The sequence below is a fragment of the Bos javanicus genome, chromosome X (genome assembly GCF_032452875.1).
Source record: "Bos javanicus breed banteng chromosome X, ARS-OSU_banteng_1.0, whole genome shotgun sequence".
In the NCBI taxonomy this organism is placed as follows: domain Eukaryota; kingdom Metazoa; phylum Chordata; class Mammalia; order Artiodactyla; family Bovidae; genus Bos; species Bos javanicus.
The window spans coordinates 38895455-38921572 of NC_083897.1; the positions used below are offsets into that span (position 1 = coordinate 38895455).

The 26118-nt window shown below is 51.9% G+C and overlaps 3 protein-coding genes, 1 long non-coding RNA gene and 1 other non-coding gene across 7 annotated transcripts; 4 read left to right on the plus strand and 1 right to left on the minus strand.

Moving 5' to 3' along the window:
- Positions 1 to 132: 132 nt before the first annotated feature.
- On the plus strand, positions 133 to 2599 carry RPL10 (ribosomal protein L10). 2 transcript variants are annotated; one of them, XM_061409032.1, is made up of 6 exons: positions 133 to 277; positions 1019 to 1077; positions 1176 to 1283; positions 1482 to 1620; positions 2147 to 2309; positions 2385 to 2599. In XM_061409032.1, exons 1-6 carry the CDS (start codon positions 255 to 257, stop codon positions 2535 to 2537), a joined length of 645 nt encoding a protein of 214 aa, XP_061265016.1. In that variant the 5' UTR covers positions 133 to 254; the 3' UTR covers positions 2538 to 2599. The 2 variants fall into 2 exon arrangements, with proteins under 2 accessions (XP_061265016.1, XP_061265017.1); XM_061409033.1 differs by lacking the exon at positions 2385 to 2599 and having other exon boundaries at positions 167 to 277; positions 2158 to 2266.
- On the plus strand, positions 1967 to 2101 carry LOC133243590 (small nucleolar RNA SNORA70). The gene has a single exon (XR_009735141.1). It is a non-coding gene; the product is annotated as a small nucleolar RNA SNORA70 (small nucleolar RNA).
- A 697-nt stretch (positions 2600 to 3296) lies between the features above and the next one.
- DNASE1L1 (deoxyribonuclease 1 like 1) lies at positions 3297 to 7326 on the minus strand. The gene is made up of 8 exons (XM_061408749.1): positions 7290 to 7326; positions 7033 to 7202; positions 6584 to 6672; positions 6413 to 6499; positions 5261 to 5361; positions 4989 to 5101; positions 4659 to 4907; positions 3297 to 4570 (listed from the first exon to the last, which is right to left on the minus strand). Exons 1-8 carry the CDS (start codon positions 7324 to 7326, stop codon positions 4424 to 4426), a joined length of 993 nt encoding a protein of 330 aa, XP_061264733.1. The 3' UTR covers positions 3297 to 4423.
- Positions 7327 to 9811: 2485 nt separating this feature from the next.
- On the plus strand, positions 9812 to 11780 carry LOC133242820 (uncharacterized). Its single transcript, XR_009734902.1, has 2 exons — positions 9812 to 11417; positions 11635 to 11780. It is a non-coding gene; the product is annotated as an uncharacterized LOC133242820 (long non-coding RNA).
- A 2624-nt stretch (positions 11781 to 14404) lies between these two features.
- Positions 14405 to 22694, plus strand: TAFAZZIN (tafazzin, phospholipid-lysophospholipid transacylase). Of its 2 annotated transcripts, XM_061409031.1 has the most exons (11): positions 14463 to 14833; positions 14990 to 15118; positions 16298 to 16343; positions 16593 to 16678; positions 20660 to 20740; positions 20848 to 20889; positions 21121 to 21183; positions 21344 to 21396; positions 21751 to 21828; positions 21941 to 22039; positions 22230 to 22694. In XM_061409031.1, the coding sequence occupies exons 1-10, from the start codon at positions 14725 to 14727 to the stop codon at positions 22037 to 22039; spliced, it is 786 nt and encodes a 261-aa protein (XP_061265015.1). In that variant the 5' UTR covers positions 14463 to 14724; the 3' UTR covers positions 22230 to 22694. The 2 variants fall into 2 exon arrangements, with proteins under 2 accessions (XP_061265014.1, XP_061265015.1); XM_061409030.1 differs by having other exon boundaries at positions 14405 to 14833; positions 21941 to 22694.
- The last annotated feature ends 3424 nt before the right edge of the window (positions 22695 to 26118 follow it).

Consider the following 26118-nt stretch of genomic DNA (forward strand, 5'->3'; position numbering starts at 1 on the left):
CATCTATGGTCCGGAAGTCTGATAGAGCGTCTACGCGCCCTCGCCTGGACTCTATGGTTCCTACGCGTGAAGATAGGCTGTCTATATAAGACCTGCGCAGGCGTGGGAGCGCCTCTTTCCCTTTGGCACGGTGAGTAGTCGCGGGCTCTGGTTTTGGCTGTGCTCTTGCCATTTCTGTCTCCTAGTTTAATACCTGTGTTCGACTTCTTTTCCGACTTTGTTTCATTGTAGCCACTGAAGATCCTGGTGTCGCCATGGGCCGCCGCCCCGCCCGGTGGTGAGTGCTACTCCATGTTTTTTCGCTGCTGGGAAGCGAGAGGGAGAGCCATTTAACCGTTAAAAGCAACAGTGGGGTGGGGTCTCCCTGGTGCGGCTTTTCTGTCCTGGGGACGGACTCTGCGTATTTCCTGAGACATTCCGGGTCACTTGAGGTCTTCCCCCATTTTGTTGTAGTGGTGGATTGACCCAATTTTGTATACAACGGCCCCAGTATAGGGGTACAAGCGATGTCTACCTTGTATCCCGCTCTCTGGACTTGAAAATTCGCCAGCTTAGTTTCCTCCTGGGGCCTCTGTGTACCATTCCCGTCTTATTTCCAGGCGACGTGTGATGTGGCCGCCTCGGATGCCAAGGGCAATCCCGGAAAAGTGGTTTCAGCTGCCTCGGCCCTACAGGGGGCGCCAGGAGCCCTTCACATGGCTTGGAGGCGAACTTAATGCCACGTGCTCCAAGGTCCATTTAGGTGGATGGGTTGAACTGTGCTATTTTATATTTAAACCGAGAAAGTGCGTTTCAGAATGTGAGCCTTAAAGCAACGTTTAAAGCAACAGGATCGAGAATGGTATTTTATTTTTTAATCTCCTGTCATGGGTAACTTGAGTTTTGGCTACATCTTGCTTTAGCGCCCATTTCCAGTAAATGAGACCAAGCTTGGAGATTAACATGTGTCAAGCTCTCAGCGTGCATGTTGTAGAGCTCGTTTATGAACCCTGGCTAACCTGAGTCGTTTTCCCTGCAGTTACCGGTATTGTAAGAACAAGCCGTACCCAAAGTCTCGCTTCTGCCGAGGTGTCCCTGGTAAGTAGGGGCAAAGCTCCCAAACTGGTTTGGGCCCGGTGACCTAGTTGCTCATGGAACTCCCACACTAAGCAAGGTTGTCTTATTTTTTTTTCCAGATGCTAAGATTCGCATCTTCGACTTGGGGCGTAAGAAGGCCAAAGTGGATGAGTTCCCACTCTGTGGCCACATGGTGTCAGATGAGTATGAGCAGCTCTCCTCTGAAGGTGAGGCAGGCTTCCTTGTCAATGCTGCCTGGTTCCTTGTGTGTGCGCCCCCCCACCCCAGCCAAACCTGGAACTCACTGCACTGAAATGACCAGCTTATTAATCACAAGTGCCCAATCATTAGCCTCTTTGCTAAACTCATCCCACCAAGACAGAGAGCCATGGTAAATGCTTCTGTGGCATTTTGTCTTCCCATAGCCCTGGAGGCTGCCCGTATTTGTGCCAACAAGTACATGGTGAAAAGCTGTGGCAAAGATGGTTTTCACATCCGAGTGCGGCTCCACCCCTTCCATGTCATCCGCATCAACAAGATGTTGTCTTGTGCTGGAGCTGATAGGTGAGCTGGATCCTGAGACCTGTACTTTGGGCTTGATGATTTTGATCAACCAGGGCAGAGAGGTGGCCCCATAGAGATTGACCCACAGCAAAGCCAGGCCAAAGGGCTAGTAAGTGGACCTCAGTGGACACTGAACAACCCAGAGTCCCAGAAAGAAGCTCAAAAGGCATCATGGCTCTGGGCAACATAGAGCAAGTTGCTCATGTGGGAATAGCTTCTATTTGCACCTGATGACATAATCTGCAAGCAAGCAGGTGGCTGGGGTGGTCATAGGTCAGTTGGCTTTCAGAGGAGCCCAATGGCACCTTGCAGGGACTCTAGCTAGTCTGTTTTTTGGTTCTCTTCTTCGCAGCCAATTAAGCCGACTGTGCTCTTTTCCCTATGGGGGCCCAGTGTGCAATGGCTGCAGATAGCAGCCTCCTTGGTAGTGTATGCAACCTGTTGCCTGTACAGGTTGCCCTAAGGGACCTTGGAGACAACTCTTTCTAGTGGGCATTCATGACTGGCCTGCTGTTTCCCAATCTAGACTCCAGACAGGTATGCGCGGTGCCTTTGGAAAGCCCCAGGGCACAGTGGCCAGGGTCCACATTGGCCAGGTCATAATGTCCATCCGCACCAAGCTGCAGAACAAGGAACATGTGATTGAAGCCCTCCGCCGGGCCAAGTTCAAGTTCCCTGGCCGCCAGAAGGTAAGGAGCAGCCTGGGTCTCCCCTTTGCTCCTAGCCTCAGGGCCCATGACTCAGTTGTTTCTGTCTCTCTCTAGATCCACATCTCTAAGAAGTGGGGATTTACCAAGTTCAACGCGGATGAATTTGAGAACATGGTGGCAGAAAAGCGACTCATCCCAGACGGCTGTGGGGTCAAATACATCCCTAATCGTGGTCCCCTGGACAAATGGCGGGCCCTGCACTCATGAGCATCAGTGCTGTCCCCTCCTTAATCATGCTCACCAATAAATGCTATTTCCTGTCCATCTGTCTTTGCATCTAGATTCATGGGGGGGTGGGGAACTGGAAGCCCCAAGGGTCACTCATTTCAGAAGACTGACAAGCCGGCCAGTTGACAGTAAGGCCAGTGAGGTACATGCCTTGACCCCAGGCAGTAGGTTCTGAAGTCCCCACACCTGTACGTGGAGCACTGAGAAGCACACACTCTGGATCATGGAAAAGGGCTTGTGGTCTAATGTTGGCCTCAGGCTGCTGTGGAACCTCACCAGACACAGCCCTGGAGGTGGGGTCGTCCAGTAAGCCCTAGAGTAAACATCTGTCCTGGGCCTAACTGCCTTTTCTTGGGTTTAGAGTTGTTGACAGACCTTGTTGCCATCCCCCATTCTAAGCCTAGCTCACCACCCCTTATAGGACTTAATTCCCAGGGCCACCACACCTGACATCAAGTTGCTAAGGTGGAAATGTTTAGTCTCTTAAGTTGAGTCTGACTCTTGTGACCTTGGAGGCTGTAGCCTGCCAGGCTCCTCTGTCCATGGGATCTCCCAGGCAAAAATACTGGAGGGGGTTGCCATGTCCTCCTCCAGAAGCTATTACCCCTCCAGTGGATTTTCCCAACCCAGGGATCAGACCCAGGTCTCCTGCATTGCAGGCAGATTCTTGACAAGATGAGCCACCCTTGTACCTCAACTAGATATTTCTAAATCACAGATAATTCACAATACAATGGCTCTGATGTCCAGATTTTTAACGAGGTCTGTTTTCTGGAAAAGGAAGGTGGGGAAGAGCTCTGTGCTGACAACACAGTAAATGGGGTCATTTAGTTAACTTTTGTTGTGTGTCCTTTTACCCCGTGAAGTCGTGTCCAACTCTTTGTGACCCCATGGACTATAGCCTACCAGGTTCCTCCATGGGATTTTCCAGGCAAGAATACTGGAGTGGGTTGTTATTTCCTCCTCCAGGAGATCGTCCCAACCCAGGGATTGAACCCAGGTCTCCCACATTGTAGGCAGCTTTACCATCTGAGCCACCAGGGAAGTCTTTACCCCCGTAGGACCACACATTTACAAAATATCTATAATGGTTGCATGATAACTGGTTTCTGTAGATACTTTGTGTGCATCTATAGCCTTGGCGACTTCTAGGCAGTGCTTGACCATACCCTGAATGGTAGGGGCCAAACTGCACTGTGGTTCTGAACATGGACTTGATCAGAGGTGTTATGGGATCTGGTTAAGTTACAATGAGTTTGACCGCTTGCTGTTTTCTTAACGTGTGTATGTCTGTGTATGAACTGCTGATCTCTACCCTTGTATCTCCTGTTGTTTTCTAGTTTGTGTGTGTGTGTGTGTGTGTGTGTATATAAACTGCTGATCTCTACCCTTGTATCTCCTGGGGTCTTAATACTGTTTCCTAGGAGTCTTGTGTATGTTAAAGATGGCCTTTTGGCATGTCTGCTACACACATGTAATGTCTGTGTCATCTGGCTTTCTGTTCTTGGAGTGGATGGTTTTGTCAGGATAAAATCCTTTGATCTGTTGTGATTCCCTTCTCTTAGCCCTGCCCTTGAGCCAAGATCACCTCTACTGAGCCCCCTCACCCCCTAACCCAGCCTTTTGTCCTCATTCTTGACACTACCCAGGGGACAAGTGGCATGGGTCCAGCCCCAGGGCCCCACCTGCCTTTTCCACCTTCTGATGCCAGGCAGGCACAGGCCCGACCAGAGGACAAACCCAAAGCGAAGGCACACAGAGGGGTGGCACCAGGGCAGGCTGGGAGCAGGGCAGGGCTTTGAGTCCAGAAGACAGGACAGTCCTCACTTTGGGGCAGCAGGTTAGTTTCAGGCCACCAGGTGGTTTCAGGCCACCAGGCCCAGGTGGGGGGCTAGGAGGGGCAGCAGCAGTGACAGCCATAGAGTGGCCAGGCAGGGGGGCTGGACCCCATGCACTGCCCAGCTCAGCGCCAGGTCCACCTCCACAGGGTAGTGGTCACTGATGTTGAGAGCCTGGGGGCGGGCAGAGGGGAGACAAAGCATCAGTCTCAGGCCCGAGGGGCTTCCCGGGGAGCCCACTGCGGCCTCACCACTGCTTTACCTCCTGCTCAGTGAGCCCAAAGCTCTGGGGGAAGTCGAAGGCGGCCGCGCCACGCAGCAGGCTCTGGAGGTGCTCCCCGTGGAGCACGATGCGGTCATAGGTGCAGTGGGTGCTGGCCCGCACCGTAGTGTCCACGCCGTCGGCGATGGCCCAGTGGAAGCCAGCCTGAGTCCGAAGAACTAGGTCATCCAGGCGCTTTTTGGTCAGCGACGTGCAGTCAGCATTGAAGTCCCCGAGCAGGATCACATCCTGGAGATGCAGGCAGCCATCAGGCCCTGCCGCCTGGCTGCCCTGGCCCTCCTCCCTCCCACAGAATCGGCCCAGCCCTACCTTGGTCTGCCAGCGCCCGGAAGCATCCAGAAACACGTCATACAGGGCATTCAGCTCCGTCTCCACAGCCTTCGGAGTGGTGTGCAGTGGGACCAGCACGAGGCTGGGAAGAACTGCAAGACCCCAGGGACACAGGGCTCCCAGCCACTCCTGGCCCTCCCCAGCCCGGTCCTTGCTGGGTGACCGAGCCCCGCCACCTCCCTGGAAGAACCCTCCAGACCCCACTTACTGCTCCCCCATAGCGGGACCACCCTTCTACCCCCTCCTCTTACCCTTGCTGCGTAAAGAGAACCAGCACACAAAGGGCTCCCGGGTAAAGAGATCATCCTGATCATCGTACATGTAGGAGTCCCGGACCTCTGCCTCATGTGACCTGGTGGACCAGGGACAAGAAGCGGTGGCCCCATGTCACTGCTCTTGGTCTGCAACTGCCAATATCAGAGCTGGCACTCAGGGAGGGGGGCCTGCCACCAGCAGCTCATTTTATGGAAGCACAGCCTTCCAGCCCTTCTTTCTAGAACTTCTTTTAGATTGAGCTAGAATTCACTTACCATAAAGGCACCTTGTTTAACATGCACAGTTCAGTGGCAATGCACAAAGTTGTGCAACCATCACCACCATCAATTTCAGAATATTCTTAGCATGTCAAAGAAACATCACTCATGAGCAGTCTCTGTTCCCCTCCCTTTCAGCCCCTGATCTGTTTTCCATCTCTGCTGAACACGTCATGTGAATGAAATCAAATAATACGTAGTATTCTGTGACTGGTTCTTTCCCTTAGCACATGTGTCCCAGCTTCATCCGGGCTGCAGCGTGGCTGAGACTTCCTCCCTTCTTAGGCCAAATGATACTCCACTGTGTGGAGAGACCACCTTTCATTTACCCATTCATCGGGTGATGGACACTCAGATCAATTTCCACTCTGAGATGGTTAGGAGTGGGGCTGGTGTATGGGCAGGGCTCTGTTCCCCCATCATTTTGGACTGAGTTCTAGATATTATATAATTTCATCTATATAGAGGAGCAGGTCTCCATCTCCAACTGCCACCCTTGCCCTCTCAATCCTGACCCCCTCAGGCTGTCCTCCCAGGGATTGAGGGCTGTTTCCAGAAACTGTGTCTGCCCAGGACTCAAGACAGTTCCCCAGGGAACTGCAACCAGTCACTCCCAAAGAGGGGGCCACCCTCGCCCTGAGCCCCAGTGGCTTCTGCAGGGGGGAAGCATGGGGTGCCCACATCTATGCTTCGGGAAGGAAGGTGTCCTGCTGGAGGGAAACATGGGCACCAAAGCTATCTGGGGTAGAGGATGGGAAGACCCAGGGATAAAACCTCTGATGAGAAGTACAATGTGAAGGTGAGGGCCACCCTTGGGGCTACTACACGGCACCAAGCGTCCAGGCCTCCTCAGTCTCCGTCTGTGCTCACCGGTAGAGATACACGTACTTCTCCTTGTATGTGCTGCGCCCCAGCAGGAGGCTGCTGTGGGAGGCGTAGGGCCCAGAGTCACCAAATCTGCCAGGAAAGGGGACCTGGGGTCAGCGACCCTGAGGCTCTCAGTGGGGGGCCCTCTGTTAAGACCCACAGAGCCCTCCTCACCGATTGAGTTCTCGAAGTAAGAGGGGGATGGCAGTGTCAGAAGAGTCCACCACCTCCTGCAGCACCATGATGTCACAGCGAGCCAGAATCTGCAGGAAACCAGGAAGGCTAGTCCGACTCAGGGCCAGCTGCCCAGGGAGAAGGGTGGTCTCTCTGGGAACCAGGCAGTGGCGTGGCCATGAGTGTCATAACACGCTGGCTGCAGACCCAAGAGAGCTATGAGGCTAGAAAAGCCCTGGGAGAAGATGGAATGCCATTGCCATCAACACTGCACCCATTTCACGGAGGAGGAGACTGAGGCCGACAGGGAAGGAAGGTGCTGCTCCACATTGCCACACCATGTCTCCTGATGTCCCCCTCTTCTCTGGGACATGCCCCTGGTCAGACAGGGCTAGGGGTTTTGGGTCATGGTCCTCAGGGGCCCAGCTTCCCTGCAGGGATGAACTGACCTTCACTAAGGTGTCGAGCACAGGTTCCCTGGCCACCTTGGCAAGTGTCAGCCGCTGCGCATTGAAGGCACAGATGCGAAAGGTCTCAGCCCCACTGGCCAGGAGGAGGAGCAAGAGCAGAGCATGGCCGTGTATGGCCTTCTGGAACCCTCCAGAGGAATGCAGGTTGCCTCAGGTTCAGGTCCCAGTTGCGCACAGTTCTAGTCACAGAAGGACATGGTAATATGCAACAGAGAAAGTGATGCTCATCCTGCTACCCAGAACCAGCTTCCCTGTGCTGCCACCATCACACATGTCCTACCTTTCTTCCCTGAGGACACCTTCCAACATCAGCATGTATGTTGGAAGCTCTTTTTCAGCTTGTTCTTTTTCATTGGGATCAAATACACATAGCATCGAGTTTACCATCTGAACTATTTTTAAGTGCACAGTTCAGTGGCGTGAAGCACCTTCACCTTGTTGTGCAACCATCCCCACCATCCATCCCCAGAACTTCATCATCTCCCCAAACTGAAACTCTGTCCCCATTAAACAATAACCCTCCTTCCCTCCCCCAGCCCATGCCCCCCACCATCCTTACTTTCTGTTTCTAGGAATCTGGCTCCTCTAGGCAACTCATGCAAGTGGAGTCATACAGTAGCTGTCTGTTTGTGACTGTTTGATTTCACTGACCATACTGTCCTCATTTCATCCATGATGTAGCAGGTCTCAGAATGATCTTTTGAAATTCTAAATAACATTCCACTGGATGGATGGAGCACATTTTATCTATTCACCTATCCATAGACACTGGGTTGCTTCCACCTTTTGGCTACTGTCAATGATGCTATTGGGAACACGACTCTACAAATATCTCTTCAAGCTCCTACTTTCAATCCTCTTCATTAAGTACCCAGAAGTGAAATTGCTGGATCATGTAGATTCAAGGGATTAGATCTGATAGACAGAGTGCCTGAAGAACTATGGATGGAGGTTCATAACATTGTACAAGAGACGGTGATCAAAACCATCCCCAAGAAAAAGAAATGCAAAAAGGCAAAATGTTTGTCTGAGGAGGCCTTACAAATAGCTGTGAAAAGAAGAAAAGGGAAAGGCAAAGGAGAAAAGGAAAAATATACCCATCTGAACGCAGAGTTCCAAAGAATAGCAAGGAGAGATAAGAAAGCCTTCCTCAGTGATCAATGCTAAGAAATAGAGGAAAACAATAGAATGGGAAAGACTAGAGATCTCTTCAAGAAAATTAGAGATACCAAGGGAACATTTCCTGCAAAGATGGGCACAATAGAGGACAGAAATGGTATGGACCTAACAGAAGCAGAAAATATTAAGAAGAGGTGGCAAGAATACACAGGAAAACTATACAAAAAAGATCTTAAAGACCCAGATAACCATGATGGTATGATCACTCACCTAGAGCCAGACATCCTGGAGTCCAAAGTCAAGTGGGCCTTAGGAAGCATCACTAAAAACAAAGCTAGTGGAGGTGATAGAATTCCAGGTGAGCTATTTCCAATCCTAAAAGATGATGCTGTGAAAGTGCTGCACTCAAAATGCCAGTAAATTTGAAAAACTCAGCAGTGGCCACAGGACTGGAAAAGGTCAGTTTTCAGTTTTCATTCCAATCCCAAAGAAGGGCAATACCAAAGAATGTGCACACTACCACACAATTGCACTCATTTGTCATGCTAGCAAGGTCATGCTCAAAATCCTCCAAACTAGGCTTCAACAGTACATGAACTGAGAACTTACAGATATACAAGCTGGATTTAGAAAAGGCAGAGGAATCAGATATCAAATTGCCAACATCCATTGGGTCACAGAAAAAGCAGAATTCCAGAAAAATATCTATTCCTGCTTCACTGACTATGCTAAAGCCTGTGACTATGTGGATCACAACAAAGTGTGGAAAATTCTTATTTTGGAGAATTCTTAAAGAGATGGGAATATCAGACCACCTTACCTGCCTGCTGAGAAATCTGTGTGCAGGTCAAGAAGCAACAGTTAGAACCGGACATGGAACAATGGACTGGTTCCAGATTGGGAAAGGAGTATGGCAAGGCTGTATATTGTCACCCTACTTATGTAACTTTTATGCAGAGTGCATCATACAAAACGCTGGGCTGGATGAAGCACAAACTGGAATCAAGATTTCCAGGAGAAATGTCAATAACCTCAGATATGCAGATGACACCACCCTAATGGCAGAAAGCGAAGAGGAACTAAAGAGCTTCTTCATGAAAGTGAAAGAGGAGAGTGAAAAGCTGGCTTAAAACTCAGCATTCAAAAAATTAAGATCACGGCATCTGGTCCCATCACTTCATGGCAAATAGATGGGGAAACATGGAAATGGTGACAGATTTTATTTTCTCGGGCTCCAAAATCACTGCAGATGGTGACTGAAGCCATAAAATTCAAAGACACTTGCTCCTTGGAAGAAAAGCTAAGACCAACCTAGACAGCATATTAAAAAGCAGAGACATTACTTTGCCAACAAAGGTCAGTCTAGTCAAAGCTATGGTTTTTTGAGTAGTCATGTACCGATGTGAGAGTTGAACCATAAAGAAGGTTGAGTACTGAAGAATTGATGCTTTTGAACTGTGGTGTTGGAGAAGACTCTTGAGAGTCCCTTTGACTGCAAGGAGATCATACCAGTCAATCCTTAAGGAAATCAGTCCTAAATATTCATTGGAAGGACTGATGCTGAAGCCGAAGCTCCAATACTTTGGCCACCTCATGTAAAGAGTCGACTCATTGGAAAAGACCCTGATGCTGGGAAAGCTTGAAGGCAGGAGGAGAAGGGGACGACAGAGGATGAGATGGCTGGATGGCATCACTGACTCAACAGACATGAGTTTGTTTGAGCAAGCTCTGAGAGATAGTGAAGGACAGGGAAGCCTGGTATGCTGCAGACCATAGGATTGCAAAGAGTTGAACATGACTGAGCAACAACAACAAAATGGTAATTCTCTCTCTTTTTTTTTTTTTTTTTTTGAGGAATGTCATACTATTTTCCACAGTGGCTGCCTCATCTTCCATTCCCACCAGCAGCACACCAGGGTTCAACCTTAGAGTTGATTCTACCTTTTCACCACCATCAGCAACCAGGAGGACCATCATGGTGCATTTCTTTCTCCCCAGCTGCCAGACATGATCTTTAAGACAAACTCCCAGCAGTATAATTGCTGGATTCAAGTTAGCCAGAGTCGTCTTCTTCTCTGCAACCAAAGCCCACTTCCTGCTGGTGTCACCCTCACACAGCCATGTCAGTCCGTCTACTTCCCTCTGCCGGCTTTTCTCTGTTGCTTCTGTGACCTTCCTCCCTGGGCTCACTTTCTCCCTGGCTGGGTCCCCTGCCTGTTTCTCTCTAGCCACCTGCTAGAGTCACTCATGCTAGTTTGGGCTCCTTCCCCAGTGCCTATTCTGGGATGCCCATGGGTCTTTAGGCAGCCCTGGGCAGGCAAGGGCAAGCTTGGAGGCTCTGGGGCCATAGGCTCCCAGGAGGGCGTAGGGCAAGAAGAACTAGACAGTTTCTCCCCTCGGGGCTTCCCTGATAGCTCAGTTGGTAAAGAATCTGCCTGCAATGCAGAAGACCCTGGTTCGATCCCAGGATCGGGAAGATCCACTGGAGAAGGGATAGGCTACCCATGCCAGTATTCTGGAGAATGCTAGGAGAATTCCATGGACTACCATGGGGTCACAAAGAATCGGACACAACTGAGCGACTTCACTTTCACTTTGGCCTCAGCCCAAAGCTGGGTCTGGTCTCCCAATACCAGCCCTGAGCCCCAGCCCTGGAATTCTCTTCCCGTCTGGCCTTCCCAGGCTGGGCCCACTTTCTCCCTTCCCCTCCGGCCAGAGGGCGCCCATACCTGCGCAGACCAGGTCGTCTCTACAACTTTCTGTGCTGTGGGCTGATCGCGACAGCCCCCAGGGAATCGCAGCGCCGACCAAGACGGAAGGAGACAGCAGAGGAAGACGCCGCCAACAGGCTGACAACCCCGTCGAGGCCGGTTAGCCGGCCTCACCCTTCCGGCGGGCGGGCGCGGCCCTGGCTCCGCCTCGGCGGCGGAAGGGAGCGCAGCCCGCAGGCCTGGGAAGCGCTGACCCGGCCGCCCGCCTTCTCAGCAGACTCCGCCTTCCCCTCCCGCGAGGGATCGGGCGCCGCCGGCGGCGGAGGCTCTGAGGCGCCGGGTGAGCCGTGACTCAGAGCCGGTCCTGGGCCCGACCTGGAGCTCCTGGTGCACCGAGGGGAGCCCCGCGGCGAGCCTGGGCGCCCCCCAACCGCCCCACCCCCCCAGGACAAGAGCCTTCTCTTCAAGTCCTCGGGCCGCGCACTCCTAGGTTCTCTGCATGGCCGCAGGCGAGCGGACGCAGGAACGCGCAGTGTAGGTGGAGCCCAGGGCAGACCGCGAGGAGAGTCCCCGTGGGGGTCGCTGCTGGGACAAGTGGGCGACTCGCGCGGGTTCTGCGGCCCGGCGGTGGGTCCTCACTGGCTGTTTTGTAGTGCGGTCTTCCCCGCAACTACCCACTCATGGATTGGGGGTGGTGATGAGCAGAAGGTTTGAGCATTTTTAAATTTTTTGGCCTCGCCACACCTTGCAGGTACTTATTTCCCGGACCAAGGACGGAACCTGCGCCGAGTCCTAACCACTGGACCGCCAAGAAATTGCTGGGGAAATGTTTTTTAAATACATGAAGTCATGCTGTGCTTTAAAAAATAAAAACTAAAAATATTACTGCTTAAGGAATACAGGGACTCCAAGGGACTCTCAAGAGTCTTCTCCAACACCACAGTTTAAAAAAGCATCAATTCTTCCGCGCTCAGCTTTCTTTATAGTCCAACTCTCACATGCATACATGATTACTGGAAAAACCACAGGTTTGACTAGACGGATCTTTATTGGCAAAGGAATGTCTCTGCTTTTTAATATGCTGTCTAGGTTGGTCATTGCTTTTCTTCCAAGGAGCAAGTGTCTTTTAATTTCATGGCTGCAATCACCATCTGCAGGAATTTTGGAGCCTAAGAAAATAAAGTCTGTCACTGTTTCCATTGTTTCCCCATCTATTTGCCATTTAGTGATGGGACCGGATGCCATGATTTGAGTATTTTGAATGCTGAGTTTTAAGCCAGCTTTTTCACTCTCTTCTTTCACCTTTATTAAGAGGTTCTTTATTTCTTCTTCGCTTTCTGGCATTAGGTGTGGTGTCATCTGCATATCTGAGGTTATTGATATTTCTTGATTCCAGCTTGTGCTTCATCCAGCCTGGTATTTCACATGATGTACTCTGCATAAAAGTTAAATAATGGGGTAACAATATACAGCTTTGACATACTCCTTTCCCAGTTTGGAACCCGTCCATTGTTCCATGTCCTGTTCTAATTGTTGCTTCTCGATGTGCATACATATTTTTCAGGAGGCAGGTCAGATGGTCTAGTATTCCCATCTCTTGAAGAATTTTCCACAGTTTGTTGTTGTGATCCACACAGTCAAAGGCTTTGGTGTAGTCAATAAAGCAGAAGTTGATGTTTTTCCGGAACTCTCTTGCTTTTTGTATGATCCCATCAGATGGACATTTGATCTCTGGTTCCTCTCCCTTTTCTAAACCATGCTTAAACATCTGGAAGTTCTCAGTTCATGTACTGTTGAAGCCTCACTTGGAGAATTTTGAGCATTACTTTGCTAGCATGTGAGATGAGTGCAGTTGTGCGGTAGTTCGAACATTCTTTGCCATAGCCTTTCTTTTGGACTGGAATGAAAACTGATCTTTTCCAGTCCTGTGGCCACTGCTGAGATTTCCAAATTTGCTGGCATATTGAGTGCAGCACTTTCACAGCATCATCTTTTAGGACTGGAAATAGCTCACCTGGAATTCCATCACCTCCACTAGCTTTGTTCGTAGTGATGCTTTCTAAGGCCCACTGGACTTCACATTCCAGGATATCTGGCTCTAGGTGAGTGATCATACCATCGTGGTTATCTGGGTCATTAAGATCTTTTTTGTATAGTTCTTCTGTGTATTCTTGCCACCTCTTCTTAATACCTTCTGCTTCTGTTAGGTCCATACCATTTCTGTCCTCTATTGTGCCCATCTTTGCAGGAAATGTTCCCTTGGTATCTTTAATTTTCTTGAAGGGATCTCTAGTCTTTCCCATTCTATTGTTTTCCTCTATTCCTTTGCATTGATCACTAAGGAAGGCTTTCTTATCTCTCCTTGCTATTCTTTGGAACTCTGCATTCAGATGGGTATATCTTTCCTTTTCTCCTTTGCCTTTTGCCTCTCTTCTTTTCTCGGCTATTTCTAAGGCCTCCTCAGACAAGTATTTTGCCTTTTTGCATTTCTTTTTCTTGGGGATGGTCTTAATCCCTGCCTCCTGTACAATGTCACAAGCCTCCGTCCATAGTTCTTCAGGCACTCTATCAGATCTAATCCCTTGAATCTATTGTCACTTCCACTGTACAATTGTAAGGGATTTGATGTAGGTCCTACCTGATTGGTCTAATGGTTTTCCCTACTTTCTTCAATTTAAGTCTGAATTTTGAAGTGTATGTAGATAATTATGTAAAATTACGTAGTGTAATAACATTACATATGGTACATTCATAAAATAATCTATATAATAAAAATGCTACAAAGTAGTTAATTCCATGTTAGATGAAATTAATGAAAATAAAGGGGACGGAGAAGGCGATGGCACCCCACTCCAGTACTCTTGCCTGGAAAATCCCATGGATGGAGGAGCCTGGTAGGCTGCAGTCCATGGGGTCGTGAAAAGTCAGACACCACTGAGCGACTTCACTTTCACTTTTCACTTTCACGCATTGGAGAAGGAAACGGCAACCCACTCCAGTGTTCTTGCCTGGAGAATCCCAGGGACGGGGTAGCCTGGTGGGCTGCCGTCTCAGGGGTCCCACAGAGTCGGACACGACTGAAGCGACTTAGCAGCAGCAGCAGGCCTTGTGGAACTTTCAGCTCGCCTGAGACCTTATCCGTATGTGGTGATATCAGGTGGATGAAGGCAGCTTCTTAATTAATGTGTTCTTGACCTCTCACAAAAAAAGAAAAAAAAAAAAAAAAGAAAGGGGAAAAAACTAAAAGGGCTCTGCCAACCCTGACTTTGAGTGGCGTCAGATAAACGTGCCAGGCAGCACGTTAATCACGGAGACTTTTCCAAGGACGAACAAAGCAGACAAAAGGGAAGTGGACTTGGAAGGGGGGGCGGGGCTCGAGCCCCTCCTGCGCCGGAGCGTGGCGGGGCCGTGGCGTGGCGGGGCCAAGCCGCCCGTGAGCCTGTCATCGCTGCCATCCAGCGGCCTGAGCGCGTTTTGCGACAGTCGGCGGTCGAGCCCGGCGCCACCGCAGTCTCGCTTTCCGGCGGGTCCGCGGAGCTCGCGGCTACCGCCGCCATCAGTCCTGGGTCCTGGGTGCGCTCCCGGTTTCTTGGTTCTGGGACGGCTGGTGGGTGGCGCGAGAGCGAGGCCGGGGCTGGGCCCGGTTCAGGCCCGACCTGCGAGGTGATCTTGGTCGAGTGCCCTGTCGCGCCGGGCTGTGGCGCCCGTCCGTGGGCCTGTTTAGTGACTCGGCTCCCGAGCGGTTGAGGACGTAGACCTAGAGCGGCCCCTATAGGCTTGCCACAGGGCAAGGGGAGCGCCGGGCCGCTGGGGCTGTGGCGGAAGCTGGGTCGCGGGGGAGATGCCCCTCCACGTGAAATGGCCGTTCCCCGCGGTGCCGCCGCTCACCTGGACCCTGGCCAGCAGCGTCGTCATGGGCCTGGTGGGCACCTACAGCTGCTTCTGGACCAGTGAGTGGGCCCACAGCCGAGGCAGGGTCGGCCGCGTGGCTCCACGCCCAGCCAGAGTTGGGGTTCGGGGCGCTGGCAGGGGCTGGCTTGGTAGGGGGGAGCCCTGGGCCCCTGGGGAAAGAAGCCAAGATCCCTACCCTGCCCGTCTCCCCTCAGAGTGCATGAACCACCTCACCGTCCACAACAAGGAGGTGCTGTACGAGCTCATCGAGAACCGAGGCCCAGCCACACCCCTCATCACGGTCTCCAATCACCAGTCGTGCATGGATGACCCTCATCTCTGGGGTACACGGGCCAGCGTGCTCGGCTTGGGGAGGCAAGGAGGGAACCTGGGTCAGGGCCAAACAAGCAGTAACAAACTCACAGGGCTCTTTGCCCGGCCCTGACACTCCTGTTTAAGGGGTGTCCTGCCCCAGGGATGAAAGTTTATTTTGTGGCCCCTTCAGCATTCTCCTAGGCAGTGTGATTGGGAGAGGGCCTCTGGAATTTGGGGGAAGTGAGATGACCACAGGGCAAGGTCTGACAGCTACTTTACTCTGAGCTATCAGGCCTGCGGGATCCTCCATTCTTTAAACTGTTGATGGTTCGGAAGAGCCTTGGGAATAAATCTGAGGAGCATAGGGTGTCCTGTCAAGGAAGCTCTGGGCTAGGGGCTAGAAGACCTGTGTTCTGGTTCCGGCTTTGCCCCAGACTGGGTTTGTAGCCTTCGACCAGCCTCACTGGGGAGTCTAGAAGTTCTGCTGTGCTGACTTCACAGGGAGTTGCTTAGCTCCAATAACCCAGGTGGCTGGCTACAGGGGTGTCCAGAGCTCCCACTGCTGGACGAGGACAGGGAGCTCATGGGGAGCCGTGTGGTCAATTCAGTCTTTCAGAGCACACACTTGCTGCTGGGCAGAAGATGGCCTGTAGGGTGCCAGAGGCAGATCCCAGGGACCAGGAGGAAGGTTTTAGTGCCATCCAGTCACCTGGACCAGGGTGGTGGCAGTGACAGTGGAGGAATAGTTAAAAGGATGTGCTGTGTGTGCATGCTTAGTCGCTTCAGTCTTGTCTGACTCTTTGCGACCCCATGGACTGCAGTGCACCAGGCTCCTCTGTCCATGGGATTCTCTAGGCAAGAATACTGGAGTGGGTTGTCATGCCCTCTTCCAGGGGATCTTCCCCACCCAGGGATCGAACTCCCATCTCCTGCATTGCAAGTGGATTCTTTAATGCTGAGTCAGCAGGGATGGGCAGCATTAGCATATATCAGGGAGGTAGGCAGACCGGATGTGGTGACTACTAAGATATAGGGGGTGGAAGATGGAGGAGCCAGGAGAACTTGGGCGTTCAGCCGAAGGGTCTGGAAGATAGCTCTTTGGGCTATAGGGAAATGTCCTTGTCCCTCATTCCCTGAAACAGGGTGACAGAAAGTGGTGCCCCACTAGGTACAAGCTCAGTTGGGGCATGCAGCCTTCTCTCCTCCAGGGATCCTGAAACTCCGTCATATCTGGAACCTGAAGTTGATGCGTTGGTGAGGAGGAATGGATCCCCACGGTGGGCCCAGCAGGCCTTACCCATCTGCCCAGATTGGCCCTCCTCCTGGCCTGCTCAGGAGGTGGCCTCCAGCAGTCCAGGCAGGGCCTAGGGTGGGACCCCACTGGCCCTCCTGTGCCTCCATTCTGCATTGCCAATGCCATTAGGCAGCACGCTGGTGGGAGGAGGGTGGCAGGGAAGCAGGGTGCAGAGGAAGCCGGGGTGACTGCATCCGTCCCCACTCCAGGACCCCCACAGCTGCAGACATCTGCTTCACCAAGGAGCTGCACTCACACTTCTTCAGCTTGGGCAAGTGTGTGCCCGTGTGCCGAGGTGAGCTGCTCCTCTATGAGGGGCTGTTGGGCTGCTGGGTGCCAGGGACGCTTCTCTGACCCTTCCAGGGGCAGGGAGACTGGTGGCAGTGTCTCTGGTTCAGCTGCACTGGGAGTTGAGGGACTCCAGTGGGACAGGCCACCTGGGTGCCAGGGGCGGCTGCCTCACTCGCATGAGGCCCACCTCCATCATCTGGGAGGAGGGAGCAATGGTTTCTTGGAGAGCACCGATTTCCCTGCGAGTGTCGGAGGACTGGGTGTCCTGGGGCTCTGGCATTGGAGGTCAAGGAGACATTATCCACAGTTGCTTCTCCGGAGGCCGTTGCTAAGAGATGCACTGATGGCCATGTGGTGTCATCAGTCAGTGATGGTGGTGGCACGTGCCAGAGGCTATGAGTTTGTGAAAACAGGCTTCTGTGTCGAGTCATGTGACATGGAGTGATTACTTCGCACCTCTTGAAAGCTTCAGAAGGTCGGGGCCATTCGGATCCCCCTTCTCCAGAAAAAGGGGCTCGGAGAGAGAAATCTGTGGGGCCAAGATCACAGGGCGAGAGGTGGCCAAGCCTGGATTCAAATCCAGCTTGCTTGTTCCTCTGGGGAAGTGGGATTTTTCCCAGCAGAGTATGAAAGGCAAGGCATCCTAGACCCAGGAAGCACGTAGCAAACCCCGGAAGGGTACGTGACCAAGGCAGAAAATGTAGGTTGCGGGCTGCCTGTGAAGCTTCTAGAACAGTCATGCTAAGAATTTGATGTGCTTTCTTGTGTGGTTAAGAGAGAGAGAGCCCCCGGGCTGCAGTGTACCTGGTGGACAGAATCGGGATTGAGTGGAGGCCGGGACCCTGGTTAGGGGCTGTCATGGTTCCTCTGGTGACAGGGCCTCTGGGGGTCACCACAGAGAGCCAGGGACCACGTGCTTTGGGCTGTGCTTTGGAGGTGGAGTTGCTAGGACTTGTTGATAGATTGCTTGTGGCCGAGGGTGGGGGGCAAGGAGAAGAAAACTCAACGATGACGCTAGGTGATGGCAGGTGCCAGGGAGCCACTGGGAGGATGGGACCAGGAACAAGCAGCAGGATGTTGAGAAACCCTGTCACCCTAGGAGGGAGCAATCCAGAGACAGTGTGATGTGCCATTCTGGAACTCTAAAAATCCTGGGAACTCTGGTGCAAACAAAGTCAGCCACACAGAAATGAGAGCATAGAGGGGGAGAGAAGAGACCAGGACAGCCCCTTACCACAGTGGAGACACAAGCCCCCAGTGCAGCAGGGAGCCAAACAGGGCTCCTGGCTATTGTGGAAGCTTCCCGTGACCCTGGAGAAGCCAATTCCCTGAACTGACAGCCATCGGAGCTGTGGGAGTGGTGGGGAGGGGCCCAGCAAGGGGGGCCACTCCTCCCAGAAGTTGGGGTATCAGGAGGAAGTAACCAGGGGGTGTTCGAGGTCAGGGGAACCTTATTGCTAGTAGTGGAAACGGTAATGATGGTTTGGCTCAGTCGGAAAAGAATCTGCCTGCGATGCAGGAGATCCGGGTTCAATCCCTGCATTGGGAAGAGCCTCTGGAGAAGGAAATGGCAACCCACTCCAGTATTCTTGCCCAGAGAATCCCATGAACAGAGGAGCCTGGCGGGCTACAACCCATGGGGTCGCAAGAGTCAGACACGACTTGGCGACTAAACCATCACCATCCAATGAAAAGTTGCAGTGCCCACCCCTCAGGTCTGCAGACTTACTTACTCCCCAGAGACCCCTGCCTGGAACACTCTCTTTTTGCTGCATTTGGAGGCAACTTCATCTCCCCAAAACACAAGCAGAGGCCCCCGTGTCTTGGCAGTTGACCGTGGTATCCATCATGCACTGCTCTGAGCGATGCTGATGCTGCTCAGGTACTCTGTCTTGAGTCTCAGTCCCTCCTTTCTGTGACCTCAGGGGCCTTCCGTGTCCACTTCTAGCCTTGTTCTTCTTTTTGACCTGTATCTACATTTTAGGGTACAATAAAAATAGCAAGTGCAGTCTTAATCCTAAGCACCTTCTGGTGAGAGAATGCGGGAAGGGACAAGCTGTCAAATGCATTGTTCGTGCAGTAAAGGCCTAACAATTGAAGCAAAGGAAGTATCCAGTATACTTTGCTTCTGTGTTCCAGAAAATTTCCTCCCCACCTCATGCTAGGACATGAAGTATCAAAGTGATCTTGCACAAGCCATGCAAGTGAGTAGAAATAGCATTTGTAAAAGCTAAACATCCTGAAGGGTTGCTCCCCAAGCATAGAATTTTAAAATTTTGATCGCGAGCTGAAAGGCTGGTTCACACCAGTGGGTTTTTGTCAAGCAGGAGCCTGTGCCTCTGAAGCCCAGCCCTAGCAGGTCATGTGATCCCAAGTAGGGAACCTGCAGCTCTCACTCATGACACCCAGAGAAACTGCAGTGGGTGACTGCTTCCCAACTCCAGCCCCTGAGGGAGCTGCCAGGCCGTTCCCATGTGGATTGGGTTGAGACTCTTAGATCCCTATCTTGCACCTTCCAAAGACTTGGCCTTGCAGAGAACAGGTTGGAAGTCCATTTCTTAGGGCATCTGCCCAGGTAGTCTTACCATCCCTCTGTCTGTGTCTCCCTGTTTATTTTTCTTGGTCATGCCACAGGGCAAGCAAGATCTTACTTCCCTGACCAGGAATGCACCCGCACCCCCTGCAGTGGGTGGTGTGGAATCTCAGCCACTGGGCCACCAGGGAAGCCCCACTCTCCCCCTTTGTGTTGTGGCTCTCTACTCCTCACTTGATGAGGTAAGGATATTTACCCCTCTTTTTCAGCCTCCATCTTTCTCGGTCTCTGTCCACTCTCCGGACAGGCTTGACAAGCAAGGTCAAGGTTTTTACTGCGTGTGGGCACAGATTGTCCCCATGTGACTTCCAAGTCAAGAGCCAGCAGTCGTGTCTGGGTTATTGCTGACCGCTGGGCCACTTGGGGCCAGTGTCACAGTCTCGGGGCATCTCTGAGGCAGTGTTGCCAGCATTGGGGATGGCTCAGCCACAGCATTTTCCGTGTAGCAGATTTGACTTTTCCCCAACTCTCAGTGACACTGTGAGTCAAAGTCACTCAGTCGTGTCCAACTCTTTGCGACCCATGGACTATAAAGTCCATGGAATTCTCCAGGCCAGAATACTGGAGTGGGTAAGCCGTTCCCTTCTCCAGGGGAATCTTCCCAGCCCAGGGATCAAACCCAGGTCTCCCACATTGCAGGCGGATTCTTTACAAGGGCGACTCGAGTTTTCAAGGGGTGCCCTTTGAGGAAGGGGCCAGCAGGAGGGAGGGACGGCAGAGGCTGAGGACTCAGGTGAGGCTCAGAGGCCCCTGAGGGGTGCCTGTGGGAACTGGCCTGGAAGAGACCCTGGGGAAAGGCTTGCTATGCAGAACCCTGGGCCCCAGTGAGACTGGAGATCACAAATAGCCTTGCTTTGCTCCTGCAGCTTCCTCTGGGCCAGCGGCAGCCACTGGGAGGCTTGCCCCTGGATTAGCTCGTCCCGAGGCTCCAAGAGCCCAACTGTGGAAGCGGGGGCAGGGAGGACAGTAATCGGTTTGGGGGTCCGAGAGGGCACACACTGCAGGTGTCCGACCACAGCCGGAGCTGCTCAGGGGATGCAGCTGTGCTTGGACTGACGGGCAGAAGACGGGGTCATAGATGGGTTGTAAGGAAGTAAGGGAAGTCACTCAGTTGTGGCTGACTCTTTGCGATCCCATGGACTGTAGCCCGCCAGGCTCCTCCATCCATGGAATTTTCTAGGCAAGAGTACTGGAGTGGGTTGCCATTTCCTTCTCCAGGGGATCTTCCTGACTCCGGGATCTTCCCAACCCAGGGATTGAACCCGAGTCTCCTGCGTTGCAAGCACACGCTTTACCATCTGAGGTGTTCCGTGGACCAGGCCCTGAGGGTGAAGTGGAGGAGGGGGGTCCTGGGACAACCGAGACTGACGGAGGAGACTTTCTCATTGGCAGGAGATGGTGTCTACCAGAAGGGAATGGATTTCATTTTGGAGAAGCTCAACCACGGGGACTGGGTGCATATCTTCCCAGAAGGTCAGTGGCGCTAGCAGGGTTGCAACTCGCTCGAGGATCTGGATGGGACTGCCCTCTACCTCCTCCCAGTGGCCCCTAAGCCGCAACTCCATCCTCTCTCTTGACAGGGAAGGTGAACATGAGCTCCGAGTTCCTCCGCTTCAAGTGGGGTAAGAGCCATTGGTCCTTTCTGGCTGGGTGGGACCCGGGCATGTGGGGCGGATAACTGTGATCATTGCCACAGGAGGGGGACGGGCCCAGACCAAGGCCTGCCTGGAAGAGGAGATGGCCCAGGGCAGCTGCTTTGAATGGGGTTGCAGGAAGGGCAGGAGCGACCCTGTCCACAGGCTGGCACCAAAACGCCGCTCATGCCAATGTTTCTGCCTCTTCCCCCTGGGCAGGAATAGGTCGCCTGATTGCCGAATGTCATCTCAATCCGATCATCCTGCCCCTGTGGCATGTCGGTGAGCCTACCTCTCGGGCCACTGCTGCAGCCCAGGGAGAAGGGCTTTGCACAGTGGTCTTGTGGGGTGGGTCTCCTCTGGGTGGTCGAGGCAGGGTGCCCAGACTGCCCCGCTCCACCCCCGACACCTGCACCCTGGCTCTCTGTCTGCTGTGCCGTAGGAATGAACGACGTCCTTCCTAACAGCCCACCCTACTTCCCCCGCTTTGGGCAGGTAGGTGGGGCCACCGATCATGTCTGTCTGTCTGTCTGTCTGCCCTCTGCCCTGTGACTCCCATGCGGCACCACTGAGCCCAGATTCAAGAGGGGCTGGGCTTGCAGCAGAGGGAACAGAGTGAAGCAGAGATGATGGGCGGTTTCCTGGCACCACGGCCAGGGCAAGGGGAGGATAGGGACGACTTGGGCATGGACCCCAGGACTGGCAGGGCCCTTGGATGTCACTGAGCCCAATCACCCCATTTTAAAGAGGGAGGGTGGACCCAAGGGGGTACTCAGCATCTTAGCACTGGGGTTGTGGGCACCCCGCCCCCCGCTCCTGTCAATCCACTGGCGGCTGGTCTCCCCGCAGAAAATCACCGTGCTGATTGGCAAGCCCTTCAGTGCCAGGCCTGTGCTCGAACGGCTGCGGGCAGAGAACAAGTCAGCGGTGAGTTTCTCCCTGGGGCTGTCCTCGCCCGTCCCAGTGCCCTTGGCTTCCCCAGGCACCCCGGGTGAAGCTCCCTAAGGACTGCGTGGCAGCCCCAGTCCTTCGCCCTCAGGTGGAGATGCGCAAAGCCCTGACGGACTTCATCCAAGAGGAATTCCAGCGCCTGAAGAGCCAGGCGGAGCAGCTCCACAACCACCTGCAAGCCAGATAGGTGCCATCCCGCCTAGACCTGGGTCCAGCTGCCTTTTGGACTGGGAGGGGGGGCGAGGCCTGGGCCAGACACAGCTCTGGGACCCCTCCCAGCTCTCTCAGTGCCGCCTTTGGGTGCTGGGCTGGGGGATGGACTGATGCTCGGAGCTCAGATATGGTCTTTTTGACAGATTGGTGCATAACCTTTCCAGGGTTCCCCCTCCGAGTGGGCGAGCATTGCAGCGCCTCTGGTTCTGCCACTGAAAGAAGGCTCTCAGCTGCTCCTCGCACTTGGCCACGCAGGGAGGAAAGACCTTTAGGCAGGGGCCCTGAGCTCTCTCACCTGCAAGCTGTTTGCTCCCAGAGCTGGGGACTGGAAAGAGGGCCTGATCCAGCTGGGCACTGGAAGGAGGAGCCCTGATCTCACCGCTTCCTCAGGGATAGCCATCAGCCATGTCTTTCTTCTGCCTGTGCTCCCTGCAGGCATGGGAGCCTCAGGCAGGGCCCAGCCCTGGGCTGCAAGTGGAAGAGCTGCCCTTTTCTATAAGGGGAGCCCAGTCCAATGGGGCCTAAGACCCGGACCCTCACTGGGGCCCACTGTTCTTTCTGCCTCCCTGGCATCACTTGAATCCCCTGGTTGTCTTATAAACTATTAATAAAGGATTTGTGTTGTGCTCTTTTACCTCTGACCTCTCTGTAGGGGTGGGGCTGGGAGGTGACCCTCTGGACCAGAAGGCTGGCCCCTGAGAGCTCTGGGCACTTCAACAGCACTTAACTGGATGGGCTCTCAGTGGGCACCAGCCACTGAAGACTTCCATCCTTGTCTGAAATCCCCACGCAGCCTGACAACAGTAGGGCTTCATCTCATTCTGCAAATGGTGCAGTGTGAGGTTAATGGACTTGATTCAGAACCTAAAGTTTGCAAGGTAGGGAGAACCAAGTAGCAATTCAGTCCTCAGGCTGGTTCCCAAGGCAGAGGTGGTCTCTGAAGCTCCCAGTGAGCCGCTGCGAACTACACGTGCTGTGATGAGAAGTGGGAAGGGGGACAACTTGACTGAGTTTGGGGCTCTGGGTGGGAGAAAAGGTAGGAGGATCCAGGGTTGTGGCACTCCTGGCAGAAGGGAAATCCTCTTTAGAGAAAAGCCAGCTCTGTTTAGGGCTCCAGTTTGTCCACAGGTGGTGGTTCAGTTGTTAAGTTGTGTCTGACACTGTGACCCCATGGACTGCAGCACACTAGGCTTCCCTGTCCTTCACTGTCTCCCAGAATTTGCTCAAATTCATGTCCACTGAGTCAGTAATGCTATCCAACCATCTCACCATCTGCCACTCTCTTCTCCAGTCCTCAATCTTTCCCAGCATCAGGGTCTTTACCAAAGAGTCGGCTCTTTGCATCAGGTGGCCAAAGTATTGGAACTTCAGCTTTAGCATCAGTCCATCCAATGAGTATTCAGGGTTGGTTTCCTTTAGGATTGACTGTTTCCTTTACTTTTTCCTTTACTTTTCCTTGACTACTTTTCCTTTAGGATTGACTATTTACTTTTTCCTTCACTTTTCCCTGACTTTTTTCCTTTAGGATCAAGTCCCTTGATCTTGCAGTCCAAGGGACTTTCAAGAGTCTTCTCCAGCACCACAATTCGAAAGCATCAGTTCTTCAGTGCTCAGCCTTCTTTGTGGTCCAACTTTCACATCTATGTATGACAACTGGAAAAACCACAGCTTTGACTATACAGACCTTTGTTGGCAAAGTGATGTCTCTGCTTTTTAATATGCTGTCTAGGTTGGTCATAGCTTTCCTTCCAAGGAGCAAGGATCTTTTAATTTCATGGCTGCAGTCACCATCTGCAGTGATTTTGGAGCCCCCCAAAATAAAGTCTGTCACTGCTTCCACGTTTTCTCCTATTTACCATGAAGTGATGGGACTAGGTGCCGTGATCTTAGTTTTTTGAATGTTGAGTTTTAAGCCAGTTTTTTCATTCTCTTTCACCCTCATGAAGAGGCTCTTTAGTTCCTCTTCACTTTCTGCCATTAGTGAAGTTCATTCACTCAGTTGGGTCTGACTCTTTGTGACCCCATGAACTGCAGCACGCCAGGCCTCCCTGTCCATCACCAACTCCCGGAGTTTACTCAAACTCTTGTCCATTGAGTCGGTAATGCCATCCAACCATCTCATCCTCTGCCGTCCCCTTCTCCTCCTGCCCTCAATCTTTCCCAGCATCAGGGTCTTTTCCAATGAGTCAGCTCTTCACATAAGGTGGCCAAAGTATTGGAGTTTCAGCTTCAATATCAGTCCTTCTAATGAACACACAGGACTGATCTGCTTTAGAATGGACTGGTTGGATCTCCTTGCAGTCCAAGGGACTCTCAAGAGTCTTCTGCAGCATCACAGTTCAAAAGCATCAATTCTTCGGTGCTCAGCTTTCTTTATAGTCCAACTCTCACATCCATACATGACTACTGGAAAAACTATAGCCTTGACTAGACAGACCTTTGTGGACAAAGTAATGTCTTTGCTTTTTAATATGCTGTCTAGGTTGGTCATAACTTTCCTTCCAAGGAGTAAGTCACCATCTGCAGTGATTTTAGAGCCCAAAAATATAAAGTCAGCCACTGTTTCCACTGTTTCCCCATCTATTTGCCATGAAGTGATGGGACTGGATACCATGATCTTAGTTTTCTAAATGTTGAGCTTTAAGCCAACTTTCTCACTCTCTTCTTTCACTTTCATCAAGAGTTTCTTTAGTTCTTCACTTTCTGTCATAAGGGTGGTGTCATCTGCATATCTGAGGTTAGCCATTAGTGACAGTTGGACCCTAAAGAAGGCTGAGCACCGAAGAATTGATGTCTTCAAGTTGTGGAGCTGGGAAGACTCTTCAGAGTTCCTTGGTCTTTGAGGAGATCAAGCCAGTCAATCTTAAAGGAAATCAACCCTGAATAGTCATTGAAAGGAATGATGTTGAAGCTGAAACTCCAATACATTGGCCACCTGATGTGAAGAGCCAACTCTCTGGAAAAGACCCTGATGCTGGGAAAAATTGAGGGCAGGAGGAGAAGGGGGTGACAGAAGATGAGATGGTTGGTTAGTACCACCAACTGAATGGACACGAGTTTTAAGAAACTCCAGGAGATAATGAAGGATAGGGAAGCCTGGCATGCTGTGGTCTATAGGGTTGCAAAGAGTTGGACATGACTTAGCAACTGAACAACAACAAGGGGAAAAAACATAAACCCTTGTAAACATTAAAAAAAAAAAAGAACATAAACTCTTATGGCTCAGCTGGTAAAGAATCCACCTGCAACGTGAGAGACCTGGGTTGAATCCCTGGGTTGGGAAGATCACCTGGAAAGGGGAAAGGCTACCCTTTCTGGCCTGGAGAATCCCATGGACTGTATAGTCCATGGGGTCACCAACAGTTGGACACGACTGAGCAACTTTCACTTGTAGGAAAAAACAGATTGTCAGCCAGTTTGCATCTGCATAAGTCCAAATGTAACATCCCTTTTTCACGTATATATTTTATATTCATTTTGACAGACATCAACTATTTCATGAAGAGTTCCGATTTGATACCCTACATAAATGTTCCATTTTTCCACATGGTTGTGTTTTAAATTATTTATTAAATTAATTTTTGGTTGCACTGAGTCTTCATTGCTGCCAGAGCAGGTGGTTACTCTCTAGTGGTGGTGCATAAATTTCTCACTGTGGTGTTTTCTCTTGTTGTGGAGCACAGGCTCTTAGTGCATGACCTTCAGTAGTTGCAGTACGTGAGCTCAGGAGTTGTGGCTCAGTAGTTATGTCACATGGGCCTAGTTACTCTGCTGCACGTGGGATCTTCCCAGACCAGGCATCGAACCTGTGTCGCCTGCATTGGCAGGTGGATTCCTATCCACCATACCACCAAGGAAGTCTCATGTTCAGTCTCAGAAAACTTGGAACAAAATGAGGTGAAAGTCAGCTTTTGGTTTTTCTATGTGGAGAGTCCTAATAGCAGAGAATAATGACAGTGTTGTTTCCTTCTTTACAAGTATTCTACTTTTGATTTCATTTGTCTAACTGCTTTGGTACCACTTCTAGCTTCTGGAACTGAAAGAATACCTGAA